Source organism: Rhineura floridana, chromosome 9 (genome assembly GCF_030035675.1).
Source record: "Rhineura floridana isolate rRhiFlo1 chromosome 9, rRhiFlo1.hap2, whole genome shotgun sequence".
Taxonomy (NCBI): Eukaryota; Metazoa; Chordata; class Lepidosauria; order Squamata; family Rhineuridae; genus Rhineura; species Rhineura floridana.
In genome coordinates, this window is record NC_084488.1 from 84,322,993 (window position 1) to 84,339,243 (window position 16,251).

At 41.1% G+C, this 16,251-nt stretch overlaps 1 protein-coding gene across 1 annotated transcript; it reads left to right on the forward strand.

The window, feature by feature from the left end:
* Nucleotides 1-3,365: 3,365 nt before the first annotated feature.
* On the forward strand, nucleotides 3,366-9,085 carry FABP2 (fatty acid binding protein 2). Its single transcript, XM_061584352.1, has 4 exons — nucleotides 3,366-3,513; nucleotides 6,192-6,364; nucleotides 6,535-6,642; nucleotides 8,952-9,085. The coding sequence occupies exons 1-4, from the start codon at nucleotides 3,447-3,449 to the stop codon at nucleotides 9,000-9,002; spliced, it is 399 nt and encodes a 132-aa protein (XP_061440336.1). The 5' UTR covers nucleotides 3,366-3,446; the 3' UTR covers nucleotides 9,003-9,085.
* Nucleotides 9,086-16,251: the final 7,166 nt, after the last annotated feature.

Here is a 16,251-nt window from a genome sequence, read left to right on the forward strand (position 1 = left end):
GTGTGTGTTGTGCACACTTTTTAAGCTAGTTTTGATTTTATGCTTTTATGTTTCATGGTTTCATGGTTTTTGCATTGTAAGCACCCAGGAAGCTTTGTGTTATGAGGCAGAAAAGAGATGCAGAAAATAAATAAGATTTTAAAGAAAATGCGGAATGCTAAAACAACTCAGATGTCTACCGTCAGCTGCCCTCACCCCCCCTGCACACTTTCCTTTTCTTTGTTCTTTCCAGTGGGCTTTCCAGATTGCAGCTCAAAGATCTTGCACATACTTTTTTAAAATTAGGAGGCAATGGTAGTAAATAGCTGCTGTACTTCAGATGTGGAGAATCTTTGGCTGTCCAGAAGTTGCTGAACCACATCATCCCTGACCATTGGCCATGCTTGCTGGGCAGATGGGAGTTGTAGTTCAGCAACATCTGGAGGGCCAAAGATTCCCCACAACTGCTCCACCATTTTCATTTGCAGCCTGACATTCCTGCAAGGAGCTCAGAGTAGAAGACATGAAGTTTCCATTATTTTTTCTTGCAAAAACTATGAAGGAGGCCCGAGATCAAGGGTGGGGACCCTGCAGTCCTCCAGATGTGATTGTACTCCAACTCCCAACAGCCCCAGCCAGCATGACCAATGGTCAGGGATGATGGGAGATGGGAGTCCAGCAACACCACAGGTCTCCCATCCCTGCTTTAAAATACATTGCAACCAATTTAGAAAATACTCACATTATGATGGCTGCTCTCAAATCAATTCTGCGTTAAGCAGACATGATGTGGCTTCTTTTCAACTTCCCAGGGGGATCGCTCTGCCTGTGCTGCCTCTAAGACGGGCTCCCGTCTTAGATGAAACTTTTTCAGTTTTAAAACCAGTCAGAAGGGTTTTTTTGACTGGGAAAAATGTCTTCCAGATAAGGAAGAAACGTAGAGATTTTCCACAGAGCTTTATTGTGTTTGTTGGAGACTGGAATTCATTAGAATTGTCTGTGAAAGAAGGTCTTCCAGCAGCTCGGACGGAGCTAGGATTTCTAACTAGCTCAACTGATTAAGTGAGACTTTTTTTTTCTTCAAAGAAAAACGGATTAACAGGCAAGCATTCTCCTGTCTACTTATTATTATTTTGTTATCAATACAGCTAAAGAGATTTGTCAAAGAATCAGCAATTAAGAAACCCTGGGTGAGTCATAACTTTCTCTTTTATTCACGGAACTAAGGGGAAGAAAATAGAAATAGCTTATCTTTATTTTTATTGCAAAAAGCTGGCATGGAACTCAGCATTATAAAGATTACAAACGGATGAGGGGTTTCTAATTTGAAGAGAAAAAAAATTGATTTATAAGACTTTTGAGTAATATATGTCTGGGACTATTTTTTCCGGTCTACTTTTTGTTTTTTGTTTTTTTTTAACGAATCTGCTCATTTTTTCTGCCACTAATTATTTGGATGCTATGAACTAAAGTTGTTTTTGCACTTTTGGACATATAAGAGATAAGGCAGTTCGTGCTGTCTAGAGGGTGATGTCAGCTGGCTTGAAAGATTAACTCCTTTGTAACTGGATAAAGAAATAAACTGTTCTTTGCTTGGGATATTAGAAATTGAAGGGGTTTTGTTCTTTTGGTTTTAAAAATGACAATCAAGAAGGTGGTTGAGATCATGGATGTACAAGAAGGGACTTTCTCTTTAGATATGTTTCAGAAAATAATGAATGGGATTAAGCTAACAAAACAAGAACTGAGTCATAACAGACAAGTGATGAAAATTGAATTTGGCGAAATGAGACAGGAGCTGAAAGAAATTCAGGATTCTATGAGAAAGGAGAACAAAGATAAATCTGGAAATCCAAAAAAGGATGAAAGAAAAATTAAAGGGAAGGTTCAAACTATGGAGATTGGATTAAATATGGACTTGGAAAAAGATTTGGATTTCCTGGCTGTGATGGATCCTGGAGACAAATATTACTGTTTGGAACTCAGTGCTGTCCCTGAAGGAATTGGTGAAGAGATTGGAGATAAAGATATCATCGGTTCGAAAAAATTCCTGGACTGGAAGGATTTGATGGAACTTGAAATGGAGAAAGTTTACAGAATTAATTCTTGTTTTGTGACAATGGAAAAACCTTCAAGAGATGTGCTAGTGCATTCTGTAAAAAAGAGGAACAGAGATGCGGTTTTGCAACAATACTTCAGTGATATGTTCGGAATTGATGGCAAGGAAATATTTGTGATGAAGGAAATTCCTATCAGACTCTTATTATATGACTATGACAGCAAGATTATTGGGTGCGCAAAGATGGAAGATGGAATCAACACGGATAATGGAAGAAGAGCGATTTGAAATTACTGGACTTAGTAGACTTGATGAGTTGGATTAATTGACATGTCTATCTAGAAAAAAATTGATGGACATATATCTCAAGGATTGGAAACTTCTCTTTGACTTTTTGTGGAAGAATAAAATGATATGATGTTAATGAGATTTGATACCAACTAAGATAACCGCTGGAGGAAGGTGATTTTATAATCTATTAAGAGACAGGCTTGTTATATATTATAGACCTATAGTTGAACTACGACAAATCGGAAGTCAATAGTTTTTTTTTTTAATTGTATTAGGTTTTTTTTTCTTTTATTGTATTAGTTATTAATTTGTGTTTTTTCTTTTTGTATTGTTTTGATTTTGAAAATTTGAATAAAAATTAATTGAAAAAAAATGATGTGGCTTCTTTTTGCTCTATGAAGAAACACACATACACAGTAGGGGAGGTAACTTAGTATAGTCTGATCTTGTTTGCCTTGGCTGACCTTCTACCAAATTCAAACCAGTTAGCTGCCATATGTCAGAATTCAGAACTGGGAAAGCAAGAGACACACACCTAAGTGTGGGTAGCTTCCAGAGTAAATACAGCCGATAAACAGTTCTCCAATAGTGTTCCCCACCCTTCTTATACAGAGTGAAACAGCTTTCAGATACAACCTAGATTTGCAAGGCAGCATGGAGAAGGTTTGCGCTCTTTCTTTGGGCAAATATTTGATTTCTCTCAGCAGTTATAAAGATACTACAAAACACATTGATAACAAGCTTGCTAGTTCAAATAAGCAGTTTCAGTTAAATCAAGGGACCACCCTGATTTCCTTACTTTTGTTCTCTCTCTCTTTTAACCAACAGTCAATTTAATCTGTTATTCAAAGCTGCAGCACTGAAAATGTGAACTCAGGAGCACTAATTCACTTTAGCAAGATCTTCACAGGCTACATTTGGAACAAAGGCAAAGAATAATTTGCAGCGGCTTGATCCTATAGGTTCATGTGACTAATTGTACTTTAGCCAGCCACATCAGTGTGTGAATTGCTTTCAAGATAAGTGAAGGCATAAATCCCCCTTAGGAAACTAAGAAATACCTCAGGTTGAGCAGAAGCCATCTCTGTGTTAAGCTCTCGTATTTCAGCTTATCAGCATGGCATTTGACGGTACCTGGAAAGTGGACAAGAGTGAAAACTATGAGAAGTTCATGGAGGTGCTGGGTAAGATCTGGATCGCTTTTGACTCCTATGAAAGAGAATGTTTGTTATCACTGCTATTTGTTACTGGCTGGAGATGCTCCCCTTCTTTTCATGGTGGTTTTAGTCACTGGTGTTCTGCTATTGTTCTGCTACCTACTAAATCTCAGCTCTTCTGTCCTTCAAAGGGAGTTCCCTGCAAAAATATCCGGCCAGTAAATCAATCCTGTGCAGTTTTTAGGGTTGCCTCATCCTCTTGTGTTGAGAAGCTTCTTGCAACATGGGAGATGTGGAAATGTTTTGCCAATTGATTTTTGTTTTTTTATTGCTTTTGGTTCCAGCATCACAGAAGGGGAAAAAAAACATTTATAACTTTAGCAAGCACTTTAGTATTGTAATGAAGAACCCACTCCTCTTTCTTTGTTACAATTTTATCCTGCCCTTTTCATGACCGCGATAATGGACTGGATGAGAGCTAATAAACTGAAACTCAATCCAGACAAGACTGAGACACTGTTGGTGAACTCTTTCCCTGCCCAGATGGTGGATGTTTATCCTGTTCTAGATGGGGTTACACTCCCCTTGAAGGAACAGGTTCGTAGTTTGGGGGTCCTTTTTGACCCTTCCTTGTCGCTCGAGGCTCAAGTGGCCTCGGTGGCATGGAATGCATTTTACCACCTTCGCTTAGTAGCCCAACTACGCCCCTATCTGGACAGTGATGATCTCGCCTCTGTTGTCCACGCTCTGGTAACTTCTAGATTGGATTACTGTAATGCGCTCTACGTAGGGCTGCCCTTGCAGACTGTTTGGAAACTTCAGCTAGTGCAAAATGCGGCAGCCAGGCTGTTGACGAGGACCAATTGGTCCGCGCATATAACACCTGTCCTGGCCCGCTTGCACTGGCTACCTATTTGTTTCCGAGCCAGATTCAAGGTGCTGGTGTTGACCTATAAACCCTTACACGGTGTGGGACCGCAATACCTTGTGGAACGCCTCTCCCGCTATGAACCTACCCGTTCACTTCGTTCAGTATCAAAGGCCCTCCTCCGGGTACCAACTCACCAGGATGCCCGGAGGACTGTTACTAGATCTAGGGGCTTTTCTGTGGTGGCCCCTGAATTGTGGAACAGCTTACTGGAGGAAATACGCCTGGCGCCTACGGTTCTTTCTTTTAGGCGCCAGGTTAAGACCTGGCTATACTCCCAGGCATTTTAATGTTTAACGTTTTATGTTTAATGTTTTAGTTTAATGTGTTCCTCTTTGTTACTGATTTTATTCTATATTGTATTTTAATCTCGTTTTGTACACCACCCAGAGAGCTATTAGCTATGGGTGGTCTAGAAATGAAAATAAATAAATAAATAAATAAATAAATGAAGCAGCTCAGCATGGCATGCATAATTTCTGCCCTTGCCACCACTATTTTATCTTCAACACCCTTTTGAGGTAGATTAGGCTGAGAGATTGTAACTGCCCCAGAGTCTCCTTGTGAGCTTCATGGATGAGTGGGGATCTTAATCTAGGTCTTAGCTTCGTAATGTTTACCTTCCATCTTGCTTGCAAAACCTGGGAAAATGATTTCCTGCTCTTAACTACATCCTTTCCTAAGCCTCTCTTTAGACGTTTCACATCTCCCTGAGCACCCCATGGAAATCCATATGCCCATGTATGACACTTCCCCTAGCACAGGTATGGGGAACCTGTGGTCAACTCCCATCAGCCCCAGACAGCATGACCAACAGGGTGGCAGGAGTTGTAGTCTAACAACATCTGGAAGGCCACAGGTTCCCCATTGCTGCCCTAGCAGAAATTGCTGGTCCCAGACTGCTTTTTGCTTTTCTTGGCATTTTCATCCATGCTTGAAGTATACTTCTATAGGCCAGTTAGGTATCTGTGGCTTTCCTCAGCTGACTCTTATGCATTCCAGAACTGCTTTCCTGCCCAATATATGGTGCTTCCAGACTGGTGTCGAATGTTGCAAATGGGCTGTTGAGATATTGCAAATGCGTTGGTTTAGAAAAGAAAAGTAGAACTTACCAAGATTTCCCTGGAAAGGGAAAATCTGGATGAAATGAGGAAAAAAATAGAGACTGATGCAGGTTTGTCAGGTGGACATTGGAAAAAACCTGCATACATGAAGAGAGCCCACCCTACAATAAACACCCATCTGGAAGCATCTCTGCATGGTTAGCTGTTCCATGTTGAGCAGCATCAGCTGATGCTCTGTACCCAGGGTTGTTTGTAATTGTATCCTTTTTCCCTGCTCAGAAGAATGTAGAGAGCTGTACTCCTAATCCATTTCTGTAATAGCTTTTTGCTAATAAAGCCTCTTTTGAAAGAGAACAGAACAGAAGGACACGAAGTTACCTGCTCTGTGTCATTGAGGTAGCAAACCCTAAAGAGAAACATTAAGGATGCAACACTAGTTTGTCCAGTATGTTTCCTAAGACTCTGTCTCTGGCATACTGCTGATCACATATAATTTACACATGGCCTAAAAAACCATGATAAGCCAACAACAAGTCCATCTAGAATGGGTAAGTTAGCACTGAGCACCACAGAAAACTATTTCAAAGGTCAAAACAAAAGAGGGGATTGGGTCTAACCTGTACAACTCTATCCTTCTACTATTTGCTTACTCTATAAAGATGATTTTTTTAAAAAACCAGCATTTCTGCCATGTGCTTTATTTTTCTTCCTAGGTATTAATTTAGTGAAGAGAAAACTAGGGGCCCATGACAACCTGAAGCTCACTATCCAGGAAGACGGAAACAAGTTCACCATCAAAGAATCTAGCAATTTCCGCACCATAGAGATAGCATTCACTCTCGGAGAGAATTTTGACTACAGCATGGCTGATGGAACTGAACTCCATGTAAGATGCCTGCTTTCCTATGATGTTTTGTTCCTGCTGGGCAAGACTGTAGACAAGACAAAGCAAAACAAATCAATTGCTGTACACCAATGATTTGGTTTGGGGTAGTTTCTAAGAATGTGTAAGCTCAACCATCTAAAAATGCCAAATCTCTGTCTTTTATGTTGTAGGGTAACTGGGACTTAAAAGGCAATCAACTTGTAGGCACATTCAGCAGGAAAGATAATGGGAAGGAACTTAAGGCATTTAGAGAAATCACAGGTGATGAATTGGTTCAGGTAAGCTCATCAGGAATAACAGATATGTCTTTTTATTTTATTTATTTATTTATTTATTGAATTTCTATACCGCCCCATAGCCGAAGCTCTCTGGGCGGTTCACAACAGAATAAAACAACCAATATACAATTTAAAACCACATATAAAATTAAAAACACTCAAAAAAATACAACGGTGAACTGTTAATATACTAAAATACTATAAGTATGACGTGTAAATACAAGATGTTATGATGTAAAAAAGATTAACTGATTAAAAAGATTAACATAATTAAAATGTGCTTAAAATGCCTGGGAGAAGAGGTACGTTTTAACCTGGCGCCAAAAAGATATTAACGTTGGCGCCAGGCGTATTTTAATTTAATTTAATTTGTTATTTAACTTTAATGACAACAACAAAATCATGTTAGCTTCTTGACAGGGAATAAAAGAAGCATTCTTAAACCCTGATCCTAATGTTTACTTGGAAGCGCAATTTACTTTCAGTTTAAAGGAAATAGGAAAGGGGTACCTGTTTTTCCTTGCACAATTGAAAGGGTTAGTATTACAGCCTGAAGGAGAAATCTTTTCTTGCCTCTAAAAGTTCAAAACTTGAATAATCTCAATCTTTTCAAAAAAATTATCATAAGATGTGGGACTGCAGCAAAATGTTGCAGTGTACAATGCTCCTGTTCAGGGGCCAACCAGCCACTCCTTCTCCCAGGATACTCTATTTCATCCACAAACCAGATTTTTCTATTCTCTGCCCAGCAGTCACTGAACATTTGTTGCCTAGTTGGGTTATTGGGGGGGGGTCCCCCCTTAAGCTTTTTCCTAAATATTTTTGTATTTCTGGAAACCTTTGGATTCCTCAAAATCTGGGTCTACACTAGACATGGGGAAGAAATTTGATTCAGTTTGCATTTAAAAACAAACCTACCTACTTGACAGCTTCCAGAATAATGTGCAAACCAAAAAACAGCCATTTTTCAAAATTCACACTGCTCCAAATTTTGCAGTGTAGTTCGCCAGCCAAGTAATATCTACAATAAAGCATACACTTGGGTAAAGTGTACATAAAAATGCATATTATGAAAATAACATAGAAAAATGCATTATATTTGTGGGAAACTGCTTTGCAAAAATGTGTGTATTAGGCCAAAGTGCACACAAAAAAGGTATAAAGAGGAATTAGCACTAAGATGCTGCTGAATTTTCACAAGGACTTTAAACAATCACAAACTGATGTGGAAGTGTAGAGAACTGAACTTAAGACAGGAAAAGTGAAAAACTGAGAGGTATCAAAATTGGCCAACCCTAGTTTGCTATTGATGAGTTGCTGCTGATTATGTTTCCCCACTAATGGTGCTCCAGAAACATAATGTTCTCTTTGACAAGGAGTCATTTATTACACCTTAGTTAGTATGTCTATCTTACCTCTTCTGCAACTGATGTCCCACCTCCCACCCAAGCTTCTGAATCATGAAAACGTTAGTGTTTCCTAAATATAGAAACTAAGGATTAATTTGGAGACTGAAATTTCTTGTCAACCAAGAATGATAGCTGACATAGCTAGAAACTAAACCTAGGCTGTTGTTTTTAAAGCATGTTAACCATTAGACTATGGCATTTCTTAAGGACCCAATGAAAGGGTGAACACTGGCTTAACAGAACACAAAGATGTTGTGAAAGTACACCCAGATCTTAATGGGGTTGGGCTAAGCAACATGAATGAAGAGAAATTCAGACAGCTCAGCAGGCAGCATTTCTCTCTTTTCCGTCTATCCTCCCTCCCCCCCACTCCCTGTCCCAATACTTGTGTCAGCCTTGGAAAATGGGCATATTCAAAAAACAACAATGGCTTGCATGAGGAATCAAAGATAGCCAGCTCCAGGTTTGCCTATGAAAAATAGTTTTAGTGACTTCAAGCATTATCAAACATAGATGGAGACTTTATTGCAAAATAGCATACAGTACTATAGCACATTATAACAAAATGACACAATTCTATGCATATCTACTCAGAAATAAGTCCCATTGAGTTCAATAAGATTTATTCCTAGGTTAGCATGTATAGGATCACAGTGTTTTGTGGCATCAGCTTTTATAGGCAAGAACCAATGAAGAGTTGGTAATAGTGAGTAAGTACTCATGGCCAATCAATGATTGGAGCAGGAACTTATCAATCTATTTATATGTCTATGATCTTGACTTTTTATACCTCTTTAGAAAGGCCCATGTCTCACTTTGAGATGTGTGGACTGAAACAATCCCTGGGAAATTCAGCCTCGGTGATGTTCTGATCATCTCTTTTTTTGCAAACCATTTCAGACTTACATCTATGAAGGAGTTACAGCTAAGAGATTCTTCAAGAAAACTTGAACAGTAGCCGAGGATTGAAATCTGAGAGAATTACCATCCTTTGTTTATGGCAACTATACTTTCCCCATCAAGCACAAAAGTAACAGAGTTCTGATATTCTTGCCAATGTTTTATAACTGAAATGCATTTAAGATCTATTTAACTTTAATGCCTGTTTAATGTCTGTTTTGATAAATGGTATTGCTGAAGGTGAAATAAATATTTACCTTTTATAAATGGTGTGTGGGGGAAAATAAACATTTCTACTCTGTTTTCAGGAGCCATATTTGTCTTTGGTCATGATTGCGTATAAATGCTGCATACACTTTTTTAAAAAATGCACAGGGATTGTTCCTTTACACAATGATTATACAGCCACAAGAGTGGCTTTATACTATAGTCAGCATGGATTTTTCGCATTCCGCAATGTTAAATTGAAAATGCCCCCCATGCCATTCTGATGCTTCCCATAAGCTCATTTCAAAACAAAACCTTACAAAACTTATAGTATTGAACTCAGAAATGCTTGCTTAACAACCCTCTAAATTTTCATGGTGGTACACAAAACAGTCAGAGAGAATCGAGAGTTCAAAATGTAAAAAGAGAGAGAGAAAATCAGACCCCTTTTGGACTTTCTTCTGTCAGAGTTCTCATAATTTGTTGAAATTAATTAAAAAGCAGCCATGTTCACAGAGTACCTGGAATCCTATTACTGACCTTGCCCCATACTCTGACCTTCATCTTCTGCAGTTTAAGTTAAAAAAATGCCTGGCTTATTTTTAATTAATTTAAGAAATTTAGCATTGAACTCAATGATAAGGCCAGGCATGCTCAGTAAGAACCAACTATCAGTGTTCTAAAAGCCAGACACACAGCTGCTGGGCTTGCCTAATCATGGGACCACACCCACACCAGACTTTGATTTCAACTTTCAACACAGCAGAGGACTATGTTAACCAGCCCTTAGTTGCAGGGACATATATTTAGAATAGAATTAGGATGGTCAGATATTTACACCCAAACTAAGCCATCTCTATTTGTTTTAGTGGGACTAAGCTGCTTTATATACAAATACAGGAGTAATTGGTTTGTGGATTATATTCAGGCTCTAACCCACCAAGGTAGATACAATCAAAGTGATTGTGTGTTATTACATTCAACTGGTATAAAACAACAAGCCATATTATATAGCTTCTCCTTGGATTATCAGAAGGTGGGGACTGAAAGACAAAGTGTAACCAGAGTTTCCCTTTCTGGAACAAACTTCACAATCCTACAGAACATCCATTGAAACAAGATTTATGTACCTTAAATTTTATGTTTTTTATGTTTTTAACTCATTGTGGGTTTTATTATTTTGAATGTTTTTAAATACCTATCTAACTCTTTTTGCCAATAATTTTATTGTTTTAATTCCTTCTGTAAAGCGCTTTGAGATTTTTTACAATAAAGCGGTATATAATGCTGAGGTTGCCTCTAGTGTTCAGGCTTGGGACTTCATGGCCTCCATGACAACCATGGGGCTGTCTCAAGTTGTCACCGGCCTGACGCATAGGGCAGGGCACACCCTCGACTTGGTTTTTGCTCCAGATGGAGGAAGGGGCAGTCTGGGGATAGGGGATGGTGGATGTCACCCCACTGTCATGGTCAGACCACTTCCTGGTGAAGTTTAGACTTGTAGCTCCAATCCTTCTCTGCAGGGGTGGTAGACAGATTAAGATGGTCCTCCCCGGAGACTAATGGAATCCACTGGATTCCTGAATGCCCTGGGGGAGTTCCCAGTAGATAGAGCATGTGACCCTGTTGAAGCCCTTGTCACGCTGTGGAACAGCAAGGCATGTTGGGCTCTTGACACAGTTGCCCCTGAGTACTTTCTCTGGCATTGTGGAGCCCAGCTTGCACCTTGGTACACCAGTGAGCTAAGGGCAATGAAACAGGCTGGACAACAGCTAGAGCGCAAGTGGCAAAAGACATGCTGTGAGGCTGATCGGGCATGAGTAAAACATCATAACCATGCCTAGTGTGTGGCGGTGAACAAGGCCCACTTCTCTGCCTCCATCACATCCTCAAGTAGCCATCTGGTGGAGCTTTTCCATATTGTCAGGGGTCTGCTGACATCAATTCCAGGAAATGGAGTCTTAGACCCTTCAGAGGCCCACAGTAAATTGTTTGCAAGGCACTTTGAGGGTAAAGTTGCTCACCTCTGTAGCAGTCTTGATGCCCCATCCACATCTACTGTAGTCCCCAATGAGATGTCCAGTGCAACGTCTGCTGCAACTTCTTGGGAACGGTTTCAGTTGATGCGGCCTGATGATGTAGAGAAGGTGCTTGTGATGATGTGGCCAGCAACATGTCCTCTTGACCCTTGCCCTTCTTGGCTTATTAAAGCTTGCCAAGGGGGTTTGACCGAGTGGATCCAGGGTGTGGTCAGCACATCATTGCAAGAGAGAGTGGTTCCAGCCGCCCTGAAAGAGGTAGTGATCTGACCACTCCTGAAGAAGCCCACCCTGGACCCACTGGTATTCGACAATTACCGACCGGTCACAAATACCCCCTTTTTAGGGAAGGTGATTGAGAGGGTTGTGGTGCAGCAATTGCAAGTACTCTTGGATGAAACAGATTATCTTGACCCGTTCCAGTATGGGTTCAGGCCTGGTTAGGGGACTGAATCGGCCTTGGTTACCCTGATGGATGACCTTTATCGGGAGAAGAACAGAGGTAGTGCGATCCTGTTACTCTTATTTGATCTCTCAGTGGCTTTTGAAACTATTGACCATGGTATCTTTCTGGGCTGACTTGGTGAGATGGGTATTGGAGGCACTGTTTTACAGTGGTTCCGATCCTATCTCCAGGGTTGTTTTCAGAGAATAGCATTGGGTGATTGTCTTTTAGCCCCCTGGCACGTGCTGTGGGGTGCCATAGGACACCATCTTGTCCCCCATGCTGTTTAACATCTATATGAAGCCCTTGGGAGTGGTCATCAGGAGCTTTGGGGCAAGATGTCAGCAGTATGCTGATGATACCCAGCTCTATTTCTCTGTAACATCTGAATCAGGAGAGGCCGTGCAAGCCCTGGACCGCTGCCTGGACTCGGTGGTGGGCTGGATGAGGGCCAATAAATTGAGTCTGAATCCTAGCAAGACAGAGGAGCTGTGGGTTGGTGGTTCCCGAGTTCAGATAATTGGTCAGTTGCCTGCTTTGGATGGGGTTGTACTCCCTCTAAAAGAGCAGGTCATAGTCTGGGGGTGCTCCTAGATCCATCTTTGTTGCTAGAGGGCCGGTTGACCTCAGTGTCTATGAGTGCCTTTTACCAGCTTTGGCTGGTGGGATAGCCTGACCACTGTTGTCCACGCACTGGTAACCTCCATGCTGGATTACTGTAATGTGCTTTATGTGGGACTGCCCTTGAGGTTGGTCTGGAAGCTCCAGGCTGGTGCAAAATGTGGCAGCAAGACTGCTCACTGGGGCAGGGTGTCGACAACATGTCACCCCGTTGCTGAAAGAATTGCACTGGCTGCCCATTTGCTACCTGGCCAAGTTCAAGGTTCTAGTTTTGGTGTACAAAGCCCTATATAGCTTGGGACCAGGATACCTGAAAGACCATCTTATCCCTTATATACCTGGTCAATCACTGCACTCTGCAGGTGAGGGCCTCCTGCATATACCATCTTATCAGGAGGTCCATTCTGCACAACATAGGAAACAGACTTTTAGTGTGGCGGCACTTACCCTGTGGAACTCCTAGGTGCCATCTCTGTTATCTTTTCGGTGCCTATTGAAGACTTTCTTCTTTCAATAAGCCTTTTAATTTGAGATCTTATCCCAGTCTGCTTCTGTGTTGGAATTGCTTTTTAATATGCTTTTAAACCTTTTTTTAAAAAAAACAATGTTTTTAAACCTTCAAAGCTTTTAAAAAAATGTTTTTAAAGTTGTTTTGTTTTAATGTATTTTAATGTCTGTTTTTATGATTTTTAAAGTGTTTTTACTGCTTTTGTTTGCCGCCCTGGGCTCCTGCTGGGAGGACGCATGGGATATATATACTAATAAACAAATAATAAATAAATAAATGTTGTAAATAAAATACATTTTGGAGTCACTGTGGCCCTTTGTCCCTTTCCACTTTAGGAACAAAGGAATCTGACTTACACGGACTCAGGCCATGTGGTACCATCTAGCTTAGTACCGATTACACGGACTAGCATTGGATCTCCAGGATTCCAGGCATTAGTCTTTTCCAGAAATTGAATTTTGGACCTTTGCATGCAAAGCATATGCCCTACCACTGAGCTACAACCCTTCCCGTTTAAAAAAAGTATCTTTTAAAATTGTTCTTTTCAGTTCACTAATGAATGCATATCATACCTAGGACAGATCTACACCATTCATTTAAAGTACATGCAACCCACGTTTGAAGCACATGAATCACACCACAGAATCATGGGAACTGTAGTTTGTTAAGGGTGGTGGGAACTATAACTGCGAAGGGAAAACTACACTTCCCAGGATTCTTTAGGGGAAGTCATGCACATTAAATGCAAGCTGGATGTTCTTTAAATGTATTGTGTGGATCTACCTAATAAACTTTGCCTGCATGTAAAGTATTTTAATTAATTTTTAAAATGGAAATGAGCTATAAAGTTTGCTTCACTCACCCAACCTAAAATTCAGAATCATGCCACTTTAAGCTGTTTTGCAACTGTTTATACTTGTTTTTATGGTTATTGGATTTTAAAGGGATTTATTTCTTGTTGTGAGCTGCCTTGGTTTCCAGTCACCACTCCTACTTTACAGGGTTGTTGGGAAGACTACACACACACACACACACACACACACACACACACACACACAGAGAGAGAGAGAGAGAGAGATAAAAATATATACACCCCATATAATAGTTTAATGTCAAAACCAGTTGGACATTGCAGAACTTTTTAAAAATAAATCCTTACATAATAAAAGCAGTGTGATACCTAAGTAAGCACTGCCCAATTGCTTTAAAAATAGGATTTGAGGAGAGAAAGATTTACAACACAAACACAATTCTTTGCTTTGTTTGCTCAAAAGTCCCATTAATTTACAGCACAATCTTAACCATGTCCACTCAAAAGTAAGAGCTATTGAATTCAATGGGGTTTAAAAATATTGGATTAAAGCTACATATTGGGAAGGTTTTCAAAACCACCCAGGAAAATTTAAACTTGTTTGACTCCTGCATGCAACACAGAAAAAGACTTTTGGTACTGCTGAAAGCTATATACTAAATTTATGAGATTTTCAGATAAGGAAGAAAAAACAACAGATTTCTTCCTTTCCAGTGGGGTCTAGCTACTGCCTTGAGCCCCCTTGTCAATCACAACCTTACTTCACTTATTGGTTACAAACTGAAACCCAGGGTTAGAGCAGCCAGCTACAAGCTCCTTTCAACGACATTGAAGTTGGTGCCTAGTTCCCAGTTCCTTATTTGCTTGAAAGTTCAAAACACTAAAAAAGAAGAAAAGTTGACAGCTGCAGCAACTTCAAGCCAAAGTTAACATGTCTCTGAAACCAAAATATGTGTTGGGGTACCCTGTATGATATATTGTTGTGATTGGGAGACTGTCTCCGTCAGGAATAACAATAAATTTATGCAATCAAAACCATCAGGCTTCTGATATCATAAATGCATAATGATGTCATAAAATCATAAAAAATAAGCAAATGAGGGTGCCCACCCCAAAATCTGCTCTGGGCCAGGGCAAATCATACACTGCAGGAAAGGGGAGGGTGTCCTCTATGAGATTCCACTGCTTCCTGCCTGGCCCAGAGCTTCTCCTGGGCACAGGGCACAGATGAAGGCATCTACGCAAAACCAAAACAGACAAAAACACAAAGGGAAAAATAAGTATCTGGGGGTGCCCACCCCAACATCTGCTCTTGGCCAGGACAAATCTTACACCCCAGGAAAGGGGAGGGTGTCCTCTATAACATACCAGTGTGTCCTGCCTGGACCAGAGCTTCTGCTGGGCGCAGGGCATGGTTGAGGGCATCAATGCAAAACCAAAATGGACAAAAACATGCATATAAAATGTGTAACTGGGATGCCAGCTCCAAAATCTGCTGTGGGCCAGGACAAATCATACACCCCAGGAAAGGGGAGGATGTCCCCTACGAGATGCCAGTGCATCCTGCTGGCCCAGGAGTGTATGATTTGTCCTGGCCCAGAGCAGTATAGCACAGTGGGGAGGAGAGCCTGGCTGGGAGTCCAGAGTCTGTGAGTTCAAATCCCCGCTCCTGTCTCCTGGGTGGCAAGGGCCAGCTAAAGATCACCCCCACAGTGAGTGGCTCAGGGGTTACGTGCCCTGCCACCTGTGCAGCTGTGGGCATGCTGCATTGTCCCAAGGAGCCCAGTTGCCCCCCAGCTGGCAGTTGTGGACAAGGAAGGGGCTGGCTTGTGCAGCTGTGGCAAGCTGAGCAGGCCCTAGCCAACTAGGGAGGACTAGCCTCAGAGGGAGGCAATGGTAAACCCCCTCTGGATACCGCTTACCATGAAAACCCTATACATAGGGTAGCCATAAGTTGGGATCGACTTGAAGTACCTATTTTTTTCTGCGTGCTTTTTGTCCATTTTGGTTTTGTGTAGATGCCTTTATGCGTGCCCTGCACCCAGCAGAAACTCTGGGTCAGGCAGGACACAATGGTATATTATAGAGGACACCCTCCTTTTCCTGGGGGTGTATGATTTGTCCTGGCCCAGAGCAGATGTTAGGGTGAACACCCCCAGTTACTTATTTCTTTTCCTGCGTGTTTTTGTCCATTTTGGTTGTGCGTAGATACCGTCATACATGAGCTGTGCCCAGAAGCTCTGGGCCAGGCAGGACGCACTGGCATCTTATGGAGGACACCCTCCCCTTTCCTGCAGTGTATGATTTGTCCTGGCCTAGAGGACACCCTCCCCTATCGTGGGGTGTATGATTTGTCCTGGCTCAGAGCAGATTTTGGGGTGGGCACCCTCAGTTACTTATTTGTTATGATTTTATGACATCTTTATGCATTTATGATAATATCAGAAGCCTGATGATCTTGATTGCATAAATTTATTGTTATTCTTGACAGGGAGAGTCCCCCGATCACAGCGATATATCATACAGGGTACCCCAACATATATTTTGGGTTTCAGAGACAGGTTAACTTTGGCTTGAAATTGCTTTAGCTGTCAACTTTTCTTCTTTTTTAGTGTTTTGAACTTTTAGGTGATGTTTTGGTGTATATCTCGTGAACAAGACCACCTGGA